The 24,881-nt window shown below is 39.0% G+C and overlaps 1 protein-coding gene across 13 annotated transcripts in view; it reads left to right on the top strand.

Moving 5' to 3' along the window:
- Positions 1-24,881, top strand: part of KMT2C (lysine methyltransferase 2C) — a 199,561-nt gene that overhangs the window by 34,615 nt on the left and 140,065 nt on the right. For all 13 annotated transcript variants that reach the window (XM_049799094.1, XM_049799092.1, XM_049799098.1 and 10 more), the window contains one exon: positions 17,255-17,343. In XM_049799094.1, coding sequence (XP_049655051.1) covers positions 17,255-17,343 — 89 coding nt within the window. The remainder of the gene's footprint in view (positions 1-17,254; positions 17,344-24,881) is intronic.

The raw sequence follows: 24,881 nt of genomic DNA on the forward strand, positions 1-24,881 counted from the left end.
CACGATTGCAGAGATCTGTTCTGCTGGCAGCAGTGACTTAGGCAGTTGCCTTTTATTGCAGCTGCTCAGCCCTGTTCCTCTGCCAGTGCAACTGCTAGCATGCCTGCGTGGAGAACCTGGCTGCGAACTCGCTTGTGACAGTATAACCTCAATTTGTAAAGGGTATGTGCGACTTAGGTGTTACTTCAGGTGAATATTTGACCATTGTCCAAGTCCTGTTAGTTTTACTTTGACCCGTGTTAGCTTTTTGTATAAAGGTATTTTTCATATTTGTTGATTCTCATAGTAAAATCGTAGCATTCAGAGGAGCGTTGCTTTTAAAAGGGAGAGGTTTCATCAATGGCAGTTGGTTTGAAAATAAAGTGTATTGGGTTTAAAAAAAAATATTTTTTTTTTAACCTAGTCTACTTTTTTAGCTTTGAGGCCAATGTTTCCTTTCACTTTCTATGGTACAGTTTTAAATTGGTAAACTTGTGCTTTTATCATATTTTTCTAGTTAACAGGATTCTCGAAAAAGTTTTGGATCTTGTCCAATTTTAACCTTTGTAAGTAATTTGAGATTTAAAATGGTTTAGATATGCAGAAAAAAAAGAAAAGATTTGGTGCAGTATTAACACCTTTTATCATGTCAGTAACATACAGTCAGCAATTGAATATCTCCTATTGTGCCTACATCTGTTTCACTTGCCAGTAAACTAAACCTTCCACCAGTCAAGGCATGCCATGTCTAGGCTACACGGTCATCAAATTTAAATTTTGAAAATAATACTGTTATTCAAAATTACCTTAGTACTTTTCAAAAGTTGAGATCCAGGAACCCAGCTTTGGGTTATCTTTGTGAGAATTTTGTGCAAAAAAATAGATCGCTCAAGATAACAACAACAAAAAAATTGCTCAAGATAACAGCTGTCTAAAGAATTCATGTTGTGATGTGTTAGTGCTGAGCTTTTAAAGATGAGAAAATAAGTCTTAATAATTCATGTATTTTACTTATGGTACTTGCAGCACAGTTTACAAAATGATAGGTAGAGGTACTCTGTAAATGTTTTGCGGAAATTTGACTTGAAAAATCAATACAAATTGAGTTGCAATTCCAGTGCGTTTGAACCTGCTTGTATCCAAGAAACAAGCAACGAAACCCATCGAAAAGATTGGAGCTGGATAGAAATAGTTAACGGCAGACTGTGGGGATTAGTGTTGGGCTCAGCCTTGCTGTTGTTAATGAGCTGGAAGAAGGCGGAAGGAGCAAGCTAATGGTATTGACAGACAGTATGGAGGTAAATGGGTTTGTCAACACAAGGAGAGAGAAAATGAAGAGGAACATAGGTTAGGAATATACAAAATATGGAAAAAACGAGGAGGAGGTTCCCCGCCAACCTCCTCTAACAGATGAAACAACTGCTATTGAGCCAGTCAGGGCTGATGGGTTTTCCAAACACTGCGCTGATGAGAGAGAGAATCTCTCAATAAAATAATGCTGAAAGGGGACAGCAGACATATGAATGTTTTTTACAAATAGTATTTTAATTACCTCAGATATGTTATGAAGATGAATGCGTTACCATTTGTGATGCAGCTAGACTTTGTGATGGTATGAACAGGCACGTCCACAGGATAGTGCTGCTTTGAGACAACAGTTAACGCTCACACCTAAGTTTAGATAAAATGTGTCATGGGTGGGGCGAAGAGTGTGGTTGGTGAAATGTAGTAGTTAAGAATTTAGCATATTTAAAACGAGCAACTTCCTATTTTTATATAGAAAATATTAATCTATTTTACCTTGTAGATGGTGGTGTAATGGTAACTGTGCCTTTTAGAGATTTTTTTCTATATTCTAGGAACTTTGAAAACAAAATTAGAGAGGGCATTTTTCTAAAATACCATTCTCTAGAAATAATCTCTGTAGTGCACAATGGATGAAAACATGTAATAGTTATTATCATTCTAAGTAAATAAATAAAATTATCCACTGTTGAACTGTCCCGAATGTAACCTCAGCTGCTCTGCAGACACAGACATCGAGACTAGACTAGCAGCATTTACCAGCTGTGTGTAAGAGCTACGCTGCACGTAAAGGGATTTCACATTTTATTATGTGGGAGGGATGATGTCAGTTTGGTTGATTATGCCCCTTTCAAGCTGCTGTGATAATTACCTGCTTGTTACCAGAAGTGTCGAACCCATTTTCAGTTCTTGTTTGCTTTTGCTGTCATGCCCTAATTGCTACATAATTTTGTCCCTGCCAATTACTACCTTGGAGTTGAATTTTACAGTGAAAAAGTTATAAGAAGCAATAAAGTAATTGTTTTTTATATCTCGTAATTTCAGTAGAATATTTTACTGTGCTACAAAGCATATTGAAAAACATGCTGCTCGCTTCTGTGAGATGGTGAAATCCCATGGTTCCCACTAAATTCAAGAGGATGTAGAAGGCGCAACTTTTTGGGAGAGCAAGTCCGTTGTGATTGAGATGGCTGTAGTACATGCCTTGATGGTTGAATATGCAAAAATAAAGAGCTGTGGAGAATTGATGGCTTCTAACTTTTTATTTTGTAAATAAATGTATTTACTACATTCTTTAGAGGCTTTGGTGTTCTTGCTCTTATTCCTTCCCTTCCTTTTCATCCCATCTTTTATCCACTGTGTGAGTTTTAGAAGTTGCCTTTGATGTACATATTCATCTGCTGTGAGCCTTTATCCATAGTTTTCTATAAAGATGTAACATAAATGGATTTCTTTAAAGGTGTTGAGCCTAACAGTGTTTTATATTCTGATTAAAACTGTTTGTTTAAATTATTCAGTGGAATAAAGCCTACTGTAATTGGGTTAAGAGCTGGCTGACCAAGCACTTTGTTGTCTTTGGGAACTGTCATTGCCTTGCTTTGCGTTTTTTGGTTGGTCCTCCAGCAATAAAGTCTGGTATTAGTCATTATTAATAACAGTTATTACTGGTGAAATCTGTATACGGAATGACGAGGATAAGCATAGGGAAGAGGCAAAAGTGGGATTTGGATTAAGCACAGTTAAACAAAATGCTCTTCAGAAAAAGTAAGAGGGGTGGTGTCACCATGTAGAGGTGTGGGATGGGACTACAGTCTGGAAAGGATCATTTCTGGAAAGAGATTTAGAGTGTGGGATGTTTGTGGCTGTTTCCTGAAGCTCTGTTCATCGCAGAGATTGTGAGATGGGCTGCTGCCATTTTAGTGTGATTCAGATATCCACCATTGAAGGACCGAAATGTTGGGAAGAAGTCATGAAGTGGACCAAAGATTGTAGAAAGCTTGGAGAAGATCCTTTTGGTGGCAGAGGTAAAGGTGCTCAGTCTGTTAGGTTATGGGAAAGTGGGGAATCCAAACCCTAAACCTAAGTAGTGGCTTGATTACAGTGGATAATATCTCCAGCAGAGAAAATACCGAGTTCTTAAGGATTCCTTCATGTAACAGGAAAAGGTACAACAGAAGCCAGAGGTGGAAAACTGAAACCAGAGAAGTTCACGTAGGCAATGAGCACGAATTCATAAGGAGGAACAAATGACAAAGGGTATGGCAAAGTGAGGGCCTTTCTGAAAGATGGGCTTCAATCAATTACAGTTATTGAGTGATATTTATGGATATTAGACTCATGTGATAATGATTCTGGCATTGTACCCAGTGACTCCATGAGCAGTTAGACTTCTGTTTTGATAGCACTCTCTTTAGCAGCTTTTTCATGGATGGTGTAATAAAGGTTGAGTATCTTTGTGATCGAAGATGCTTTTCAGATTGATCTTTAATACATTGATTGCAAAATACAAATGGTTTGTAACATTCAGAGGACGTAGTATACCTCAATTATAATTCTTTTGTCATCGTGAAGGCTTTCAGGTAGTTTAAGGAGACATTTCGGTGTGCAATAATACAGAAAAAAAAAATTTACACCAAAGTAATACTGTAACAAAAGTTAATGATTTTACTGCTGAAATTTCTGCGTGGCCAAACTGCGAACTAGGCCCTGCTCTGTCCTGTCACGATACCAAGTACTGGGGTAAATCTGAGTAGCCTTAGGGCTGCCGTAAGTTACGCCTAGCCATATGTTGTGCTTCCCTGGCTGTGTCATCTTCACAAGTGGTTGCAAGCATAGCTATTTCAGAGCTGTTCTACCAGCTTTTGATACCTGGAAGTACTTCTGAAAGGTTTGATTAAGATAATTTTTGAGGCTATGTGGTCGGGTGAGTAGAACTGAGTTTTCATGCTGTAAATGTTAATTAGAAACATATGTATATATGTAAAAAGCAAGCTGAAATAAAAGTATAAATACCTAAGAAGCTGTCATTCCAGAAGGTCTATGCTCAGAAAAGATCAGGTAAATATACAAATAGTCCCATTATAAATCAGCTTCAGCATCACTTTTGATTATCTTCATGATTTTTTTTTCTGGTGGGCTCTGAAAAAAGTTATGAAGTGAGTGATTCAGGTTGTAATTTCCAAATCCTTTTAGACAGCATCACTTACACAGTCACCAAAAGAAGCTTCACTTGCTTTATTTCTTCTCCTCCTTCTCTAGCTATTCTTTCCTATCATTGCTCTTCTGCCTTGCTGCTTCCAGCATAAACATTCTTGAACCTTTAATGAATGGAATAGGATAACTGATCTGGATGATAATTAGCTGTGTTTTGCTATGTATAAATACAATCTGTGTTAATTCTTAGGCTTTGTTTTAACATTATTTCTATGTCTTCAGGTTAGCATGTTTGAATCTTGAACATTTTTGGCATTTTTCTCCATACTGAACATAATATTGAGAATTAATTTCCTTGCCTGTTTAAACTGAGGATGTCTGTGGAACTGGAGAGAAGTCGCAGAACTTGAGGACCTTTTGCAACTCGCAGTGCAGTAAATGGAGTAATCTTACTGCTTGTGTGTCCTTGGATGATGGCCTCAAAGGAACTTGACCTGGAGGTATCAGTTGGTCCTCTTGGATGACTTCCATTGTAGTAGTTGCTGTAACAAGGTTCGCTGGATACGTGCCCCTATCGTGTGACACAGATACAATTTGGTTTATAACTCTGACCTGTATCGTATGACGTAGGCTGAGCAGTAGATCATTCTTTTGGTAGCACTTCTGTCATAGCCTGATCTCTCATCTGATGCTGGGGGTGTGTGAAGGAGGTGATCAGGTAGTAGAACTCCTCTAGCATCAAGTGCTGGAAAACCCATCTATTTATTAACATGCCCTTAAAGAAAAACATGAAAAAAGGTAAATTAAACAAATGAGGGAATAACAGTTCTAAAAAAATACTGCGAACTTACGTATTTAATCTTAATGGACAGGAGACTGGCATAGAGAAGAAACAGAAAGTAGCTTGGTATGGTTTGTAGTGGTCTCAAATAAAAAAGAAGTGAAATTTTGAGAACATTGGTGTATAGCAATGATCGTTGTCCCACATAAAGATGGTAATGTAACAGTCCTTTGAATAGAAGATTCAAAGTTCTCTATTATAATTATTTGGGGCTATTTGTAACTTATCTGTAATTGTCAGAAGGCAAATTTGTGTCTCCAGGTTAGAAGAATCCTCTTCAGGGATGGAAAAAAGTGTTGGACAATTTTGTTAGCAGAATGCAGCATTTCTGCTTTATCCATGCCCCTAGAGATTGATGCATCTGTTTATACAGAAGCTTTTAAACAAGTTTGAAGACTTGTATTAATTGTGACTGCGCTTCGGAGCGTTACTTATTATGCTACTTGTATTGTTGTTTATATTTCACAATAGTATTTCCAGAGTTTTATTTACTCTGGTATAAAAATAGTTTCCATGATCTGGCTTTTAGGATTTACTTCTAGTTTGAAAACAATTTTGTTAAGAAAAACAATTCATGTGAATTATAAATTTACACTGACACCCATCTGATTACATTGCCCATTTTCTTTTTAGGTCTATTTTTATTTTTTTGAGGTTTTCAAAGCCTTCTGAATAAGTTCAAATGGATTTTTAATTAGCGAGCAGATCTTGTGTTTTTCCCTTTGGCTTTCCTAGGTTTAGTGGTTTTATTGAAAGAAAAATATTTCATAATACTTGTTGACATTATCTTAAATAAAAATTCATTTCTTTATAAGGAGCACTAAGGGTGCTAACAGATGGAAAAGATATGTGGTGACATGACATTCGTTTCTGTTCTGTTTTTTTTTCTGTCTAAATCCATTCTAGATGGATAATGACAAACTGTAGTTAACATGCAAGAACTACTTTTCTTGCATACCATCAATTAATTTGGGTATTATTAATAAAATTCTACCTAATGTGTTCTAGGTCAGCATCTTGCATAAAAGCAGGTTATTTATATTACTTTGGGTACTGCTGTTCCTTTCATGTCCTGATCCTTCTAGTTTAAGCTTAAATGCTTGTTGGGGGACGCAGTAGGGAAATACACTGATGCTGTTGCCTGTAGGTTGTTCATTGCCTTTTGCAAACAGAAGTTCAGGTGAAATCGGAGGACAGATGCCTTTCTCAGGGAACCCTGTAACATGCACCTGAAGGACAGACAGGGTTTGGTTTTTTGTGATATTGGTGGGATCAGAAATACTTCAAAAGCATAAGAATGAATGGAGATATTTTCCACATAGTCTACAGGAAGACTTGTGTTTGCTATTAGGTCTAAAAACATGACTAAATTTGATTTGAGACAGGATAACTGAGCTTTATTCGATGAGAAAGCATGAGATGTTCTGAGTTGACTGATGCATTTTGATAGATGTAAGATCTGGAAACCTCGATGCTGTGTGAGTGGAGTTTAGTTTGTGTTAAATAAATTGATATAACAGGTAAGAGCTGAATATTTGCATCCTTTTTAGAGTATCCTAACTGAATTAACAGCGAGTAAAAGCAATGGTTAGAGCTCTGTATGATCCATTGTATGCAGACTGTACTTGCTGGGTGTAAAAATAATTTTTTGAGTAAAAACTTTAGTATTAGATCATTCCACTGTTTGTATACCTGCACTGTGTGTGGCTGAGTATTAAGACAGGCAGCACAGTCTGTACCTACACTTAATATATCCAGTGAGAATATTTAACATAAGCAGACAAATGCATTTTGAAAGAATCTTTACAATCTTACTGTGGTAAGACTCCAGCAGACTGCAAAGTTTCAAAAGGAAATCTTTGAAAATGACTCTTAATTAATGGTGCTAAAATTACAAAAATCTGTTCACAGAGACCAAAACTTCCACCAAGTTCCAAGTACTTGGCAGCTGTTTCTCATGCACGATGACTCAGATCTGCTGAATTTCATGTACAGGATCTTGAAATCACCAGACGTGAGAATTACAGTCCTCTACCATTGTATTGCCACCTCTATTCAGAAGAGAGTAGCAGGCAAACCCTGCAACATACAAAAGAGCAAGTAGCTGTATAATTCTTAATTCTTAAAAAAGACATGAGCTTGGTGCTGATGTGGGTAAAAAATTACGGGCATCATGGCTGTTACAAGATTGGAGGAGTTAAAACTTGCCATAGCCGTCGTCATGGAGAAACAAATCTTGTGTTTGGATGTAAGTGGATGCTTACACTACCCGTCAAGAAAAAAGAGTTTGATGCAGTAGCATATTTTGATGCAGTTTTGTTTATGTAGAGGAAAGAGAAGTGTGGACAAATACAGTGTTTGATGGTGCAGGTGTACTCATGAAACTCTTGCAAAGGTTAGAGGATTTGTGATTTTGACAATGCCAGTGGTCTCTCAGCTGTTAGTGTTGCCATTTCATTCTCCTTGCCTGTAAAAATAGAACATGTGAAAGCATTCAGCGGTCTTGATAAGCATTATTTAGCAAATTCATTGAAGAGCCTCACACTAACTGTTGTCTGGGGGTATCATAAGAATATAGCCATTACCAAGACTGGAGCCAGGTAGATACACAGAACTAGCTGGGCTTGGAAACATGCAGATGGCTCTACTTGTAGCTGCTGGTACTCCCAAAGGTTTGTCTAATTTTGTTCCAGAAAAGGTTTTAAAAAAAAATTGCAAATTGCTGAAATTCTGGTATGTTGTTTTGCATCATTTTGATGGTGAACATGGCTAAATGCATTGGTAACAAATGTGTAAAGGATGTAGTTTGTGCAAAACTGCAAATACATAATGCGTCAGAAGGTCATAATTGCATCAGATATTTTTGTACTTCTGAAATGTGTGTAATGGTTAAGGTCTGCATGTAACGTGTTTCGTGTTACAGGACTAAAACTATAAACTGCAAGTCAAGATGACAAGACTACCTATCAGTGGGAAGGTAGTTCTTGAGAAATAAGAACCTGTAGCAATTTTTGATACTGTATGCTGCTGAGTTAATGTGACAGATATTTGACTAAAAGTAATTTTCGCTTCCAGAATTTATAGATATCTAAATAGTCAGTTTGAAAAGTAAAAAGGGGAAAGATCTCAAAGGCTTTTATATGATTTTTATTCTGTTATTTGAACTGTCTCCAAACCTGAACAGTCCATACATGTAGATCAGGCAACCTGGTTTTGTACTTCTAACATCAAACTCAGATTTTCTCACTTAATAGTATCACAAAAAGGTACACAGAGGTACATTGCAGTGTAGTAGCCTGAGCCTCAATACTTCAGTCTGTAACTGGCTGTAGCAGAGCTGTGACTCCATGGGTATTTTATTGGCACACGTGAAAAGTTTATTATTTTATGTGCCTGCAACTGTTAACGATAATGAATCCTCCTAGTTTTGGTCTGTGGCTGCTGTTACCCTCCATCTTTCTTGTCAACATACTGAGGATGTTCCCAAATGGGTAACAAGTTGGGAAGAAGGATTTCATGGTCTTGCTAGTAAGGCTCTGTTTCAGCTAGGATAGTCTTCATCTGCTTTATCTTTTAAAAGAGCAGTTCCAGACTCAAACGGAACAACTATAAATAACTTCAGGGAAGAGCAGAGAAAACGCTGAAGGCAGTCGCTTTGGCCAGACCAGCCTCATCACCCAACAGCGTAGCTTCAGACTCCTGGATCTGGTGGCCTTCTGCAAAACTGAGCTGAGGTTAAGATTTTCCAACAGTGTGCTGGCATTCCTCTTAAAGTAATTATGCCCCTTTGATTCAGGTAGACTGTTCTGATGAGTGTCTGCCAGCAGGAAATCCTATTTGCCTTTTGTCAGTCTTCCCATGGAAAGTAATTTTGCTCCAGTATTGTCCTGAGAACCCACATAGTATATATAGGTAACAGTGCAAGGGCAGTTGAAGTTGAAAATACAGATAAACCAAACTGCACATTTACTTATGTGGTGGGTTGATACTGGCTGGACTCCAGGTGCCCACCAAAGCTGCTCTATCACTCCCCCTCCTCAGCTGGACAGGGGAGAGAAAATATAACCAAAGGCTCGTGGGTCAAGGTAAGGGCAGGCAGAGATCACTCAACCAATTACCGTCATGGGAAAACCAGACTTGACTTGGGGAAATTAACTTAATTTATTATCAAATAGGAGCAGGATAATGAGAATTTAAACCAAATCTTAAGAACACCTTCCCCCCAGGCTCAATTTCACTCCTGATTTTCTCCACCTCCCCGCAGCGGCGCAGGGGGACGGGGAATGGGGCTGGTGGTCAGTTCATCACACCTTGTCTCTGCCGCTCTTTCCTCTATGGGGGGAGGGCTTCTCACTCTTTCCCTGCTCCGGCATGGGGTCCTCCACAGGCTGCAGGTGGAGATCTGCTCCCCCGTGGACCTCCCTGGGCTGCAGGGGGACAGCCTGCCTCACCAGGGTCTTCCCCACGGGCTGCAGGGGAATCTCTGCTCCGGCGCCTGGAGCACCTCCTCCCCCTCCTTCTGCACTGACCTGGGGGTTTGCAGGGCTGGTGCTCTCACGTCTTCTCACTCCTCTCCCCAGCTGCAGTTTCTGTGCCTGCCGCCACTTTTTTCCCTTCTTAAATCTGTTATCCCAGAGGCGCTGCCACTATCGCCGATGGGCCGGCCTTGGCCAGCGGCGGGTCCGTCTCGGAGCCGGCTGGCCTTGGCTTTATCGGACATGGGGGAAGCTTCTGGCAGCTTCTCACAGAAGTCACCCCTGTAACCCCCCCGCTACCAAAACCTTGGCACGCAAACCCAATGCAGCTTAAAAGTACTAATTCAGTTGGCCTTTAAGTTGTTGTTAGAACCGTGCAATGCAAATTTGTTTTGACACGTGATATTTTACTCAAAACCTGTCTCGGGACCGCCTTTTTTTTCTTCAAGGGCTCTGCATTCATCAGTCAGTTTCCTTTGCATTAGCTTACTTTTTGTCAGTAGTGATCATACTCTAGAAGGAAAGGAAAGATGAATCTACAACATTAGGTACAAATAATCTTTAAAAGGCTCCTATTTGCATTTCTTTGGGTAGTGTAGGAAATCTTTGACAAATCTCCCTTTCACGGGAGTACTGGAAAAGTTGAGATAAGAACCGTGGAGCGGAGACTAGGTTCTTTTTATGCTTATTCTCTGACATCCCTGATCTCAAAGACTATAATTTTTTTTTTATTTCAGGTGTTTAGTGCTCTCAGTGGTAACTGTATAAAATATAGATGTGAAAAAAGTTTCAGTTCTGAACATGTTACATCCTGGGTGAATGAGTAGTGCTGAGTGAATGAATAATGTCTTTTAGATCCTTACCGTTTAAAGGAGATGTAAGGTGGGAAGTTGCAGTGTTTTGGTTGTAAACGTAAGCTGGGTCACTTCTCTTTGACATAGTAATTTATGAAAAGCTTATTATACTTTATAAATTACAAGTATTAAGATACACACTTTTCTTTGATTGTACCGGGAGACTAATAGGAAATATCAAGTATATTTTTGAGATCTTTTAATCATGAAACTGAAGGTTGAGCAAGTTTTATAATGAGATTGTAATTAAAGTCTGGTTCTGTAGATGTTAAACAAAAATGGTTTCTTACAGTCTTTCACTTCTCTCTGTTTCTAAAAGGTCAGGTTTTTTATTACCTTTGCATCACTTGTGATGTTTGTGTTGCACATCTTTTCCATACATCAGAGTCCTTCTGCCTTTAATATACACATATCTAATATAATAAGTAAATAGGAAGAAAGTACATGTTGAGTTCTTTTTTTATAATGTCCAAAAGGAAATGTTGTGGAGGGCAAGTGCAGAAAGTGTTTGCACCTGTTACTGATTGCTCAATTAAAAAATTCTCTTAAGAATCTTTTAAATCGGAATCAGTTTGAAGTCACGAGTCAATATGATAGTGAGTTTCCTATTTTAGGCCTGTAGTGTTTAGAGCTATTGAAATTAATTCTAGCAAGCTGGCATCTGCCTCGCTTCCAGAGCCATATTGTTCATTTTATCCAGACTTGGATGTAGAATTTTCTCAACTCTTAGAAGTAATAGAGACTACATTGAAAAGTAGCGTACAGAGAGGGGGGAAATAACCCTTTCCTTGTAGATCTTTCTGTGAAGTGATTCTTTCTTACTTGCTTGTTGTGGTTCCCTTCCTACAGGGCTACTAGCTGAACCTTAGGTATTCTAGCTTATACTTAAGCATAGTTAAGCTTTTACAGCTGTGCTTACAGTTCAGAAATAGTGGGAGCATGTGCTTTTGCACACCTGTTAAAAAGATTCTTGAAAAGACTGTAACAGCTTTCACTTGTGAAACTGTCCTGTGAACATTAATTCGTTTCTAGCCGTGCTGACGGCAGCACTAATTGAACCTTTTTATAAATCATTCCTGTACCATCTTCTAGGGTAAGGCTGTGGACAGATGTTCATTTAACAAGACATCTGTGCTGGTTTAGGATGTTACTGTATCCCAGATGTTACACCGCTTTTTAAGGTTATTGGCCCTGTTTTATATATTTAGTACCATCATTTTGCTCAGCAGTTTGCAAAGCGTAGGCAGGAGGTAGTTTCTCCCTGAACGATCTAGAGGTTTAAGGATTTGAGAAAGAGGGGCAGCTCTGGAGTGGTTTGTATGAACACATTCTCATAAGCCTGAAACAAAATGTATTGGGTTAGTAAGGTAGTTTTGATGAATGGTCTCAACAAATTGTCACCTGATTTTGTTGGTAGCAACTTACGGAGAATTTGCAGAAACTGGTGTCTGGCAGTAACTTCTGGGTAATGATAAACTAGCAGGCTGGCAGTGACAGGCATCTGAGGATGGTAGCTTTGTCAGTTATTTCATGTGGTCACAGGAGATGTTGGCCCATGGCCTTATTCCTGATCACTTTGTGGAAAGAATGAGTAAGATCCAAGATGTACTTTTGATCTACAGTATACTTGTCAGGTTATGGTACTATTGCTATTGCCTTTAAAAAAAAACCCAAAACAAAAAAAGACCCAAACATGCAAAAAATGTCATGTATTTAAAAAACAAAACCAAAAAGTAGTAATATCTGATTACTGGCAGGTGAATAAGACACTTTTCCATTTTCTCCCAGCGTTGTGCATCCGCGCTGCTCTCCATGCAATTCAGCAGAAGCCACTCGGGTGCCTGGTGATCTTCCTGTGTTAGTAAAGTCGGTCAGGCTTTGAGAGAGCCTCAGCGAGGCTTTCCCCCAATGCAGAGGGAGTACCTAATGCTCTGCTGAGCCCTGCAAAAGGTTTTTCTGGGCTCTTTTTCCTGTGGGCTAAATTTAATTAGTTGCTTACCCAGAGAAGAATTACGAGATTTTTGTTTACTGTGGTGTATTTAAAGATGGAGATTAATGAAAGGCATTAGCTAAGAAAGCTAATTGATAACAAATTTAGGAGTAGGTCACAAAGGATTTTGATAAATGACTCCATTTTATGCAAATATGAGTAAAATTATTGTAGACAGTAATTATATTCAACTGGAGTCCTATATACATAAAAAAGTGTAGTTTTGTCTTTTGTTGACTTTGTTTCATGAAATGCTGCATGTGCTTTAAACACTTAAAGAAGTTATATTTCTCTCAGTGGATCTGTTCTTTTAAACGTAAATAGATGTGCTTTTGTTTTTTCCTTCTAGATTCAACTCTGTTGTAGGAAAAAGGCAAGCGAGAAAGCCAGTCGCAGAAACCTTGGCAGCAGTTCAGCCTGTGTACCAAGGCCACTGCCTGTTGTACTGACTAATATTTATTGTTTTCTTGTAGAGTCTGTATTGGTCAGGCTCTGCCTGTACATTTTGTTCTTGGTTTGTAAGCTGTAGGAGATGTGGCTCATCTGTGTTTGGTACTTCTGCTGTCACGAACTGATGGGGTTTCTGCAATGATATGTAAAAGCATGATGTAGTTACCCCTCCTAGTAAGAAAGTTTGGGATTGAGCTTCCAGATCTAGAGCAGAACTGAGGTTACAGTGTTCAATATAGCAATTGAACTATTGTTTAGTACTGTCTGGCTTTGTGTGAGCGAAGGGGAATAGTCACGGGCTGTTCTGTAATTGTTTTAAGGCAGCAAAAGCTGGCCCCGCCACTGTCTTGCCCCAGCAGCCTTTTTGCATCCTCCTTCAGAAGAGGAAGTCAAGTCCCTGAAGAATAACACAGCACAGGTTGCTTTTCCCACTTTATTTAAGGGGGAGTGGAATAAGTAAATAGAAAAATAAAAAATTTACAGGGTTTGTCAGTGGAAAAATTTAGTGTTATGCAAACCAGCCAAAAGCTTTATGTATAAAACTATTAAATAAAATGTATAAACTTAATTCACATAACATCAAGCAATCCATTCTTATTACAGATGTGTTGATTGCAACAATTAGGTATGCTATATGGCCTTCTCATATGGCACTTTCTGTGGAAACGAATTACAGTTGTCAGTACAGTGTGTATTTCACTGTTTTGTGACTTGAATTATTTTTTTTTCTAAGCCAAACATAAATTTGTAGGCTATGAAATCTCTTCTGATGGTTATGCAATGAATGTAACTAGCAAAAATAAGTTAACAATACAGTCCAGTATTTTTTCTGCCAGTACTTCAGTTTTATTTAAAACCTGCACGACTGAAGTCTTTTTGTAGAATATTTGGGGGAGGGGAATGGCAAGAAAACACCAGACGTGGTTATATGTTTTGCTGAAAGAAGCAATTATGTTTAATTAAATGAAACCTCTGATTTTTCTTAGTATTAAATAGGTTGCTAAAATACGGTGGGGAGTTCAAGGAGTGGATACTGCTCTTGTTTAAACAAAATGTTTAAAAAGGTTTTGTGAGGTACTTTGGTGTTTAATACATGAAATGTAGTTTTAATAGAAAATCTAAAGCCGTATGTAAATTATTAAATAAACAATCATCATCTTCCACTATCCAGTGACCTTCACCTACAGGGTTGTGTTAGAGAATACTGACATGGGGTACTTGTGAAGAAAGCAGAATTACCTTTTATGTTTGTGATGATTTCAAAGTAATCCTGGTTTAGTACAAACTTGTAACTTTGCGTTGCAGACGGATAGTTGGTAGAGAATAATTGGGATAGGATTTAGAAATAATCCCTGGTCTTAGCTGGTTGTGTTCCGTAAAGCTTTTGAGCATTCCTGCACCAAGGGAAGTAATTTCACTTACCTGTATTCCCATCCTTTCATCTGGTGCTGGCTGATGTGCTGGGATGTTGTGGAGAACTACAAGAAATGTAATATTTAAATGCACTTAGTTGTGTTCTTGCCAGCTGCATTGTTTTTGTAAGTGTTAGAAGAGTGTTATGTCTTTCTGGATGTATCTCAGTCTTGTTGGAAGAGCCTATTCCATCCAATGAGTATGACGGTCCATTTGCTCTACTCCCTACTCTTCATTACAGATGGGAATAAGTCTGTGTGATGATCTCAGATGCTGCTGCTGCGAGAATCATTTGTGGCCTTCCCACTTCCAAAACGTGTCCACCTTCCAGCCAGTTCACTGATTGCCGTACGTGTAGATGGGCTGATGTGGTGGCTGAAGGGAGGAGTATGAGACAGTTTCTTCGGGTCGCTGTGCAGTTTATTCTGGCTTAAATATTCGTGAAACATGTTTTAAGAAACTGCACTGGAGGCTTGTAAGGTGGCAAATAACTGAAGGGGATGCTGGCTTCTCTCGTTTGAGAAGGATATTACTTACTTTGTGTGTTACATAAATGCTGTCACTGCTTACAGAGAAGCAGGCGAGGGGAAGGATGACTTTGTATCCTTAGGGTTTCCACTGTGCCTACGTTTTTCAGCATTGATCTGAACAAATTTCATAGGGATGTCACGAAAAGTCCTTCTGTCTTTCATCTCTTCTCACTTTGCTCTTCACCTCAGCTCCTTTGTAAATGGAGTGTGTTTTTTCAGGCTTTCGTTTGAGCCTCGTTTTTGATTCTTCTTTTCTTCCTTTGCAGAGACAAAACTGGTCCCAACACAATTTGACGGGGTCTTCTTATTAGGTAGTCCGAGGCAGTCACTCTTCTTCTAGCAGGAGAACAACACATGTAGACTCAAAAGATGGTGCCAGTTCTGTGCATGTTACCCTCTTTGATCCATGAGAACCAAAGGCGTTGCATGACAGAGTTTATTTCATAGCCAGTGTAGCAGATCTAGTTCTGTGGAAGTAGTTTGGATAGATTTAAGTATTATAACAGACTGTGCAAAAAAAGGAAATGCTGGTTTTGGAATGATTTAATCACTTAAACACCACCCCACCCCCCCCACCCCCCCCCCCAACCTTTTCACCCCCAACATAGAACTAAGCCCTAACCTTTCAGAATCCTCTGTGAAAGAGGAACTGGAGCGGTTTTGGGTTTTTTTTTTGGGGGGGCAAGCAGGGTGCCTGTGTGCTGCTCTGCGTGGCATCCCGATTCAAGGCATGTTGGTTGGGTGAATGGTTGCCTGGGAGCTCTGGGACGTTGGAACTGCTGAGATGCCCCAAACCGCTCAGAATTTGTGTACTTGGAATCAGAAGCTCCCAGGGTCTCCCAGGCTTTCTGTCAGCACACCAGGCGGGTTGCCAAGTAGCCTGAAAATTTGGGAGGCGAGGTGCCAAGCTCTTGGCTCCCTTTCAAATGGGCTGCTGAACAGCTGGGAATCTGGATGCTTGGGCTTCTCAGCAGCCCACCACGTTAGTTGCTGAAGAGCCAGGCGGGGAAAAAAGGCTGGAATTTGTGGCACAAACCTGTCTGCTTTCCATCAGACCTTGGTTGAAATTGAAACAAATCTGCCAGGTATTTTAGTTTTGATGTGCTGTCGTCATGTGATGACTTTTTTTAATGTGATGACATCTAGTCATCTCTCATAACATTTTATTTTATGTGTCATAATACTCGTTTCACTGAAAATAATATGTGTTTCAATTTAATTGCTTTAGCATCATTATTATTCTGTAGAAATTTCTTCCAAGGATGCCGTCCTGGTTTCGGCTGGGATAGAGTTCATTTTCTTCCTAGTAGCTGGTGCAGTGCTGTGTTTTGGATTTAGTGTGAGAATAATGTTGATAACACACCGATGTTTTAGTTTTTGCTAAGCAGTGTTTATACTAAGTCAAGGCCTTTTTTGCTTCTCACCCCACCCCATCTGCAAGGAGGCTGGGGGGCACAAGAAGTTGGGAGGGGACACAGCTGGGACAGCTGACCCCCACTGACCAAAGGGATTTTCCATACCATGTGATGTCGTGCCCAGTATATAAACTGGGAAGAAAGCTGGCCAGGGGCCGGTGCTTGGAAACTAACTGGGCATCGGTCGGCAGGTGGCAAGCAATTGCGTTGTGCATCACTTGTTTTGTATATTCTAACTCTTTTATCGTTGTTGTTGTTATTATTTTCCTTTCCTTTTCTGTCCTGTTAAACTGTCTTGATCTCAACCCACTAATTTTACTTCCCCTCCACCCCCCAATTCCCTCCCCCATCCCACTGGGGGGGACAGGGGGGGAGAAGTGCATGAGCGGCTGTGTGGTGTTTGGCTGCCTGCTGGGTTAAACCACGACAGATGGTCTGGATGGATAGGTATCTATTTTATAGTGTTTGTAACTACTGGCCAGATTTTGGATTATGTTCTCTCATATCTATCTATAGCTACCTCTGATGTGGAGCAAACAGAATGCTCGTATCTTAAAATCTTGCTAATTTAATGTATTTTTTGATCAGTAAAAGTTTGTTACTGTATTTTTCTTGTAAGAATAATCAGAAAAACTTCAGGAGGCAACTGCTCATTCAAGCGTACCTTTTTGAGAACATTACCTAGAACAGGAAAATAGGGGAGGAGACTTCTGGTTTGTACAAGACTCAAATCACGGCTTAGCTTAAATGTTACATAATTTAGTGCTGACATGTATCCCTCAAAATCAACGTCAAAATCTTAAAAAATGCTTTCAGTTTAAAAAGAGTTTTCCCTTCTTATGTTTGCAGGCCTCGGAGTAGAGGAAAAACTGCAGTGGAGGATGAAGACAGTATGGATGGTTTGGAGGCAGCAGAAACAGAAAACACTGTGGAAACAGGTAATGAGAGTATAGTGTTGATGCTGTCTGCTTATTGCTTCTGTCTCGGAAATGCATTTAATTATGCAGGACTTTGGTAGACAAGAAATACTTCTTTCATTTTGTAGTATGAGATGTGTATTTGGGCAGATACAAAAGAAAAATGCCCTGTGTTATTTAAACCTATATTAATTAAAGCTATTTGAACCTATTGTTTTCAAATAGTCTAATGGGAATGCCTTTGTAGTGTAGTTATGTAGAGGCTCTTTTTCTGGTTTTCTAAGTGTGTATCTAACAAAAATAAAACCTGTGAAGTGGTAGCTGCTATTTTTAGAATACCTGCCAAAATACAGTATTACTTATTGACCTGTATCTTCAGCTAACTACAGCAGATTATATACCAAAGGGATAATGGGGATAACCAAACGTTAATGCTTCCTATTGCTGCTTAGGAAATAAGATAAACCTCTGTTCTTGCTTTTGTAAATATTTGTTATGATAGTACCCAAATGCTTCTGTTACCAGAGGGATCTCATTGTACTGGACCGAGTACTGTTGTAACAGTCTGTGATTACTGTTCTGGCAGGTTAAGAGTCTAAAGAGACAAGCAGATGAGCTAACACACAAGATAAAGGCCATGGTGAAGAACTGTCATCTCTTTGCCAGGCACATGTCTGTAGCCATTTGCCTGTTTTTAACCAGGGACTGAATATGCGTAGAAGGATGAAACCTGCCAGGAAGGATGATGCCATGGCCAATTGGCGGAAGTTTGTCGGTTTGACAGAAATAAGCCTTAAAAATGCATTGAGACATAAGGGTTTATAAATTTAATTAGGTGTAATGAGCAAAGTGGAGGGAAGCACAGAGACACTAACAGCAGAAGCTGGCGGTCAGGCCGGCAATTGCATGGAAATGCCAGCTGAGTTAAGGGAGTTGTCAAATTACTCTCATAGCTGCTAAGTAAAGGAGGTGGAGTTGTGAGGTCCTTAAAGATGGAAGACAAGAATCTGTGCTTAGTGTAGATTTATAGGGAGAAAAAGTAGAGGACCTCAAAAGAGCCATTTTGCAGCAGCATCTTACATAGACCATACAGGAATAAGGTTGCAGTAGTGAAAGCTTATAAAAGAGGAGGCTGAAATTACCAAGTGGATGGAGGATGAGTTTCAACTGTATATGCTAGTCTCTCTTGCTTCATACTTGCTAGCTGATGAACAGTGGTGAAGGCTTTGTACTCAAGCCTCTAGGCTTTGGGGAGTGTCATGAGTGTTTAGTCACAACTTGTGTTGAATTTAAGTGTTGTTAATGGTTCGTGGAGGGAGTCGAGATTAAAGCTTAATACAAGGATGCTGCATCGCTTTATTCTGTCAGTTGTTTTTCTGCCCCTGGTAATAAGCTGCTGATGGTAGTGAACTTGGTCTTTTCCAGCTTCTACAAGTAGATAATTACCAGTTATTAAAGTCGAAAGTGGAAAAAGTTGTAGCAGGTATTTCTCTGTAGAAAAACAGAGTAGGGGGAAGGAAGTCTAGTTGTAATTGTGTCCTGTATTCCATTTATTACTCTTCTGATCCCATGTGCTAGAAGAAGTCTTACAAAAATCAGCAAAGGGGACAGAAAGTGTGATTGTAAATGGTAAGTTTTGTAAATTTTAAATATGTTTTTTTTAAAAAAAACCCAAACCAAAAAGAAATTCAAGCTTAACCACTGCTGGTACACTACTGTGTAGGGAATTTAGTGATAGATGTATTTTTCTTGACTTTACATGTCATTAATAACAAAGTTCCTCAACAGAGATCTGAGAGCAGTTTTTACTTCAAAGGAGAGAGGGACACAGATAATTATTTTTGAGACTCCAGGAGTGCATATAGATAAGTCTCTCCATTATCCTTCATCAGAGTCATCCTGGCTGTCGTAGAGGACTGATGCTTATTTCTAAAGGTACAGGCAGCAGTGGAACACTGTGCTAGAAATCCCGATAGACAAAGACTCTGCTGGGTCTGCTTCTGGAAGTGATGCACCATCACTTCAGTGCTGAGCCCAAGATGGTTTTGCAAACTGTACTCTTAAGTGGAAAGTAGCCTTGTGAAAATACATAGGTCTGAAATCCCATTTTGACAGGGGGAACCAGAATAGACTTGAAAGAGCATTATTGTCTTGAGCAGTTTGATAGAGACAGAATTGCAATTACATTATTTTAAAAGTTGAATACCATGTGATAGAGGTTTAATCATATTAATTGAAAAGGCTGACTGCTTCTAAAACTTCTAAGCGCTTATCTGTGTTAATGATAATACTGTGGGAGAAGGAGTAATCCCAGTTTCTTACTCCATGTAAAACTGTGTTAATCAAATTGGAGTATATTTGTGTTCCAGTTTATGAATTTTTACTTTGAATATAACAGCTTTTTTTTTGTTTTCTTGCAAAAAGTAGACTTGCCAACAATTTGCTGTAGTAGTTGGCAGACCAAAACACAATATAGTAATATTACAAAACTTGAAATGAGATCATCTGAACGTATAAAAACTCTTGACATGCGACTTCTGACATAGTTTGAATCTCCGTATTTCTAGCTTCTTTTCCATTGTTTTTTTCACGTTTTGAGTATGATCAGGAATTCTTCTCCTGTGTGAGGTTTTTATTTCTTGTTTGTTTGGGTTTGGGAGGTTGTTTCTGTTTTGTTTTATTTATGGAGTTTAGCATTACTGGAGCGCTTTTGTGAATTAATTAATTTTCATAAAATGAGAGAAGTCCACATTATAAAAGTTGTAGTCAGTGCAATAAACTCTACTTTTAGGGAAGGGAGCAATGCAGGAGGAATGAGCACTTTCCTCACAGGGAGGGAAAAAGATGCCCCATATAATCCCACCTAGAATAAAGAGGTGTTTTCTAGCTGTCAAATCTTTTATGGGGAAAAAGGCAAGGGAGAACGTAAGTACTCAATATTATACCTTCTTTCCATTTGTAACGTTGACACAAATGTTTGTTAAAAAGAAAAAAAGAAAATCTTCTGAAGTGGCTTTTTTGTAATGCTAAGGAACGGCCATTTTAATGGCAGTCCAGGAAACAAGTTCCTACCCTTAACAAAATTCTGTAATCTCATATGTAAAAAGAGGCAGAATAGGAAGCAAAGCAGGGTAAGCTGTGTGCCGCTCTGATCATTTCAGTATGGGTCATTATCCCCGCCAACTACAGTGATTTCTGAGCCCTGCCTGTTTTCTGCCAAGTGCTATGTTTGCTTTAGTAGAAATGAACGTAGCATTCTTAAGGATGGAAAGGGAGGAGGGATTTGGAATTGGAAAAAGGAAATTTTGGAATTTGGAAAAAAGATCTGTTTGGAGCCAAGTCAACTTTTTTCCTAAAAAATGGTGCTGGCAACTGCTTCTACTGAATTATTAGACTTTCAGCTTCTTGTCAACCTCAGGATAGACTCCTTTCCTTTACCCACCAGCCCTGTCTCTTTTGCTGATTTCTTGGTTTCTGTCTTAGTGACTATTTTGCTTCTCAGTTTTGTATTTGTCTTTCCAGTTCTCTGTTACTGCCTCCATTTTTCTTCACTGTGGTTCCCACCAGTTACTTTACACTGGTATTTTTCTATCCAACTAACGTTGAGATTACCCATCCCTCCCATCATTTTAGCACCCACAGCATCACAGAATGGTTGAGGTTGGCAGTGATCTCTGAAGGCCATCTGGTCCAAACCCCCTGCTCAAGCAGGGCCACCCACAGCCGGTTACCCAGGACCATGTCCAGATGGCTTTTGAGTATCTCCAAGGATGGAGACTCCACAACCTGTTCCAGTGCTCAGGCACCCTCACACTAAAAAAGTGTTTCCTGAAGGTCAGAAGGAACCTCCTGTGTTGCAGTTTGTGCCCATTGCCTCTGGTCCTGTGAAGACCTTCCAGCCTTCAACACCTTCCAGTTTTCTAGCTATCAATAAAATACAGTTTGTTGTGGAATACTGTTTTCCTGTAGGTCCCCTTGTGTTGTTCCTCTCCATGAGAGGAGTTTTCTTCTGATGAGCAATGAGCAAATCTCTATAACGGCCAAAGAAACCCCAAACCAAAACACAGAAATCTGGAAAGCATGTGCCTGTGTGCGCACACACAGATGCAAATATAAAATACACTGATCTAAAGAAAGAATGGAACAAATACCTCTTGGTTAGCTTTCTGTAGGTTTGGTGGCCCTTTACTATTAATGAAGACCTAGCTTCTGCTTCTATTTCCCAACTTCTGTTAGTTTAAGCCAGTTTCTGTACTTGGTATTTTCTTGTTCTGCATTCAAGTTGACTGAAACTGAATTTTGTGTGTTAATTCTTTGATTATTCCCTCTTTTTTTTTTTTTTTTTTTTGAGAACACTTGTGAAATATGCTACTCATCCTAGAGTCTGTAATTCTTCGTGTCTTTGTGTCACATACAAATGTTGAGATTCAGACTCCATTCTGGGAGAAGGGCAGTAGAATAAGTTTAGTTAACTGCTGAGTCTCTTGGGACCGAAACCCATAGTAAATCCATCAGGTATTCTGTCTACTATCTGTACGAGGTTAACCAATTCTTAAATTAGTACTTAATAACAGACCCTTACCTCCGCATGGTTTCTGGAGGCTTCAGAATTGATAATACGTAAAGGAATCTGTGTGTTATCAACCAATAGCTCCTTGCCTGTGTTACTGTCATTAGTAATGTTATTTTCAGACCCAGCAACATTGCCTGGCCAGTTGATTTCTTTCATGTTAACTCCCTGAAGCCTTCCTCTAACCAGCTTCTTTTGTCTCTGGGCAAAGCGCAGAAGAACCAGAAAAAAACGGTTCTCAGTGGAGAAAAGTTATCTGTGTAGAAGCTGGCAGAGAACTTTGGACTAATCCAGAATCTCATCAGCTTTGAAGGAGCCTGAAAAGCACTTTTCTACAGGAAGAACATTACTGCAATATCCTACTTACTAGAGAAAATACAGTCACCTTTTGTACCAGTTAGAAGCATACTTGAGTATAACCTCCCACTAAAACAAGTAAAACACACCTAAGAGCAAGTCCTGGTTTGGGCGAATCAATGGCAAAAGCTCTTACCAACTTGTTAACACCAAAGACCTTTTAAAGTCCACTTTGTGCTTTTCTGACAGATACTTTGGTCTCATCACTATACCGATTATCGCTTCTAAAGTTAATGAAAGGAAGAATTGATACTACTGAGGACATTGCCTGTAGATTATATGTTTTAAGGCAATTAATATTCCCTGTGCTCATTATAAAAGGAGTAGTTCCTTCTTTCTTACGCAGCTGATTTTCTACCTGTCCAGCCACTGCAAAAATCAGCAGAACTGAAGCATCTTGTTGTTAATATTGCAAGCATCTTATTATTTTTCTTTGTATTCTGGTAATTTGTTTGTAATAAGGAAACCAGACACAACAGGATGTTATTTGATATTTGCCTTTAAATCATTACAGGCTTACTTGATAATAACATTTATCATCATGCATGCTTAAAATGGGCCATTTAGAAAAATCTGATATTTTTTTTCCTTCTGACTGATGATATCTCTGTCTCAGGTGTTTTGAGAGTAGGTGGAATATTTTGTAGTAGGTAGAGTCTGTTATTTACAAATAAATTCTAACCTCACTGAGTTTTTAATTGTGGAGGTTGTTTCTGAAATGCAACCTCTTTTTTTCTTATTTATTCAGTACTGCTTTTGCAGTTTTGGTATCAAACTATGCTTTGTTAAACATAACCAGCAGGTTTGGGAAGTTTTTGAGGACCCAGAATATTCCACCTTCCCATTGCCCTGAAGCTTAACGCTGCTGCTGCTGCTGCTGCTTGCGTTCACGTTACCAGTCAAATATATTGAAATAGTGGCATGTATCTTGTGTGCCATATGCTCTTTTCCTCACTGGAAACAGTGCTGTTTTGTGTATGTTTTAGTTCTATGGACCTGTCTTAATTTTTCATAATGCAGTGTTGACACCAACTCTCCAGTTTGGTGGAAGAAATATTAGAGAAATTCAGACCTCAGTCCCACCTAATTAAAATCGTAGTATAAACCAGGCTGGCGTTGGAGTCACATAAACATCTGCCCTAGTAACCCTTTTCTAGGTCAGGTACAAAAAGGAAAAAAGTGGCTGGTAAAATAAACTTACTTAGAGTAATAAAAGAGGTACCCACCTGCAAAGCACTGAAGACTGACCATAGAGAATAAAACGACTCTTAAATTCAGTAGTAATGCATGTAAAAGAACATGTAGGGGAAAATCGCCATCCTAATGTTGTATAAACAAAAATCACTCTTAAACAGCTGTTGAAACCTGAGCAAGTGGTACACCTGTAGTTCTTCTGAGAATTGCATTAGCTTTTATAACTTGAAGGATATCAAATTCTAAGAATTACTGGCAAAGGGATAAGGGGAAAAAAGCATCAGTGTGTTTTTTGTTACTGTTGCTTTATAAACCCGTGGTATGACTGCATGTTAAATGCCATGTGCAGTTCTGCTTCCCCTTCTCCAAAAGGATGAGCTGTAATTGGGAAAGTACAGAAAAGGCCAACAAGTATAACAAGAAGTAAATAATAGCTTCTGTGAGGGGATCAGTTAAGGTAAAAGACTTCAACCTGATCTGATATGACTGGAGAGGAATTTAGTAGGGTCCCACAAAATGATGAGTGGTATGGAGAAAATGAACAGGGAATGATGACTCATTTTGTTTTGCAACACAAAAGCTAGGGGACATCACGTCATGTTCAGAGCACAAAGGTAGGTGCATTTGTACTGGGCATCTACTTAAATTATAGAATTCATTGCTAGTGGATGCTTTGGGCATGAAAAATTTACATGGGTTTCAAAAAGACCTGAACAAATTAATGGAAAAAATAATTAGATGAGTGCTGTTGAATACCACCCCTAGTTTAGGAAGTTCCTTGATCACAGATCACTTGGAGCTGGTTATCCATGATATGGTGTCTTGTGTTTAGAATTACCGAAATTATAGTTTAAATGGTCCTACACGGAAAACCCTATTTTTATTTTATAGACGGTACAACATTTGCACAAAGTTATTTTCTGTATAAAGTATATTTGACAAACAGGAGTTCTATTTGAATGAAAAGTATCAATCCACACTGAAATGTACAGAAAACAGTAACTGCGGGCTTTTGTCTCATCTCCATGTAACAACTGTTGCAGTAATTAAGTCACCACGATGCTCTTCAGATAGAAAAAAATAGATGAGTGGTGGTTTTAAAAGAAAATACATGTGTAGCACTTGCAAAAAAAACCCCAACAGAACAATTCTGATGTGGTCCTACGTTTTGTTGTTTGTTGTTGTGAATAAAATCTTACAATGTTGACTTAAGATGAAGAAAGTATGCCTCTGTCCATGGAGAAAAGGTTCTTGCATGTGGTTATTACCATCACACTCAAACTTCAGTATGTTTTTTTTCCCTTTCTCTGCCATGGTTGTGTTTTTAGCAGGCAAGAGTAGGTGACCACAAACTTGGTGCAGCACAAGTAATAGCAGTAGCTATTAGCAGCCATTGCCTTCTGCATGTCTTTCGGTATACCTTGGCCTGGCTCGCTGC

The sequence above is a fragment of the Accipiter gentilis genome, chromosome 4, assembly GCF_929443795.1.
Source record: "Accipiter gentilis chromosome 4, bAccGen1.1, whole genome shotgun sequence".
Classification (NCBI taxonomy): domain Eukaryota; kingdom Metazoa; phylum Chordata; class Aves; order Accipitriformes; family Accipitridae; genus Astur; species Astur gentilis.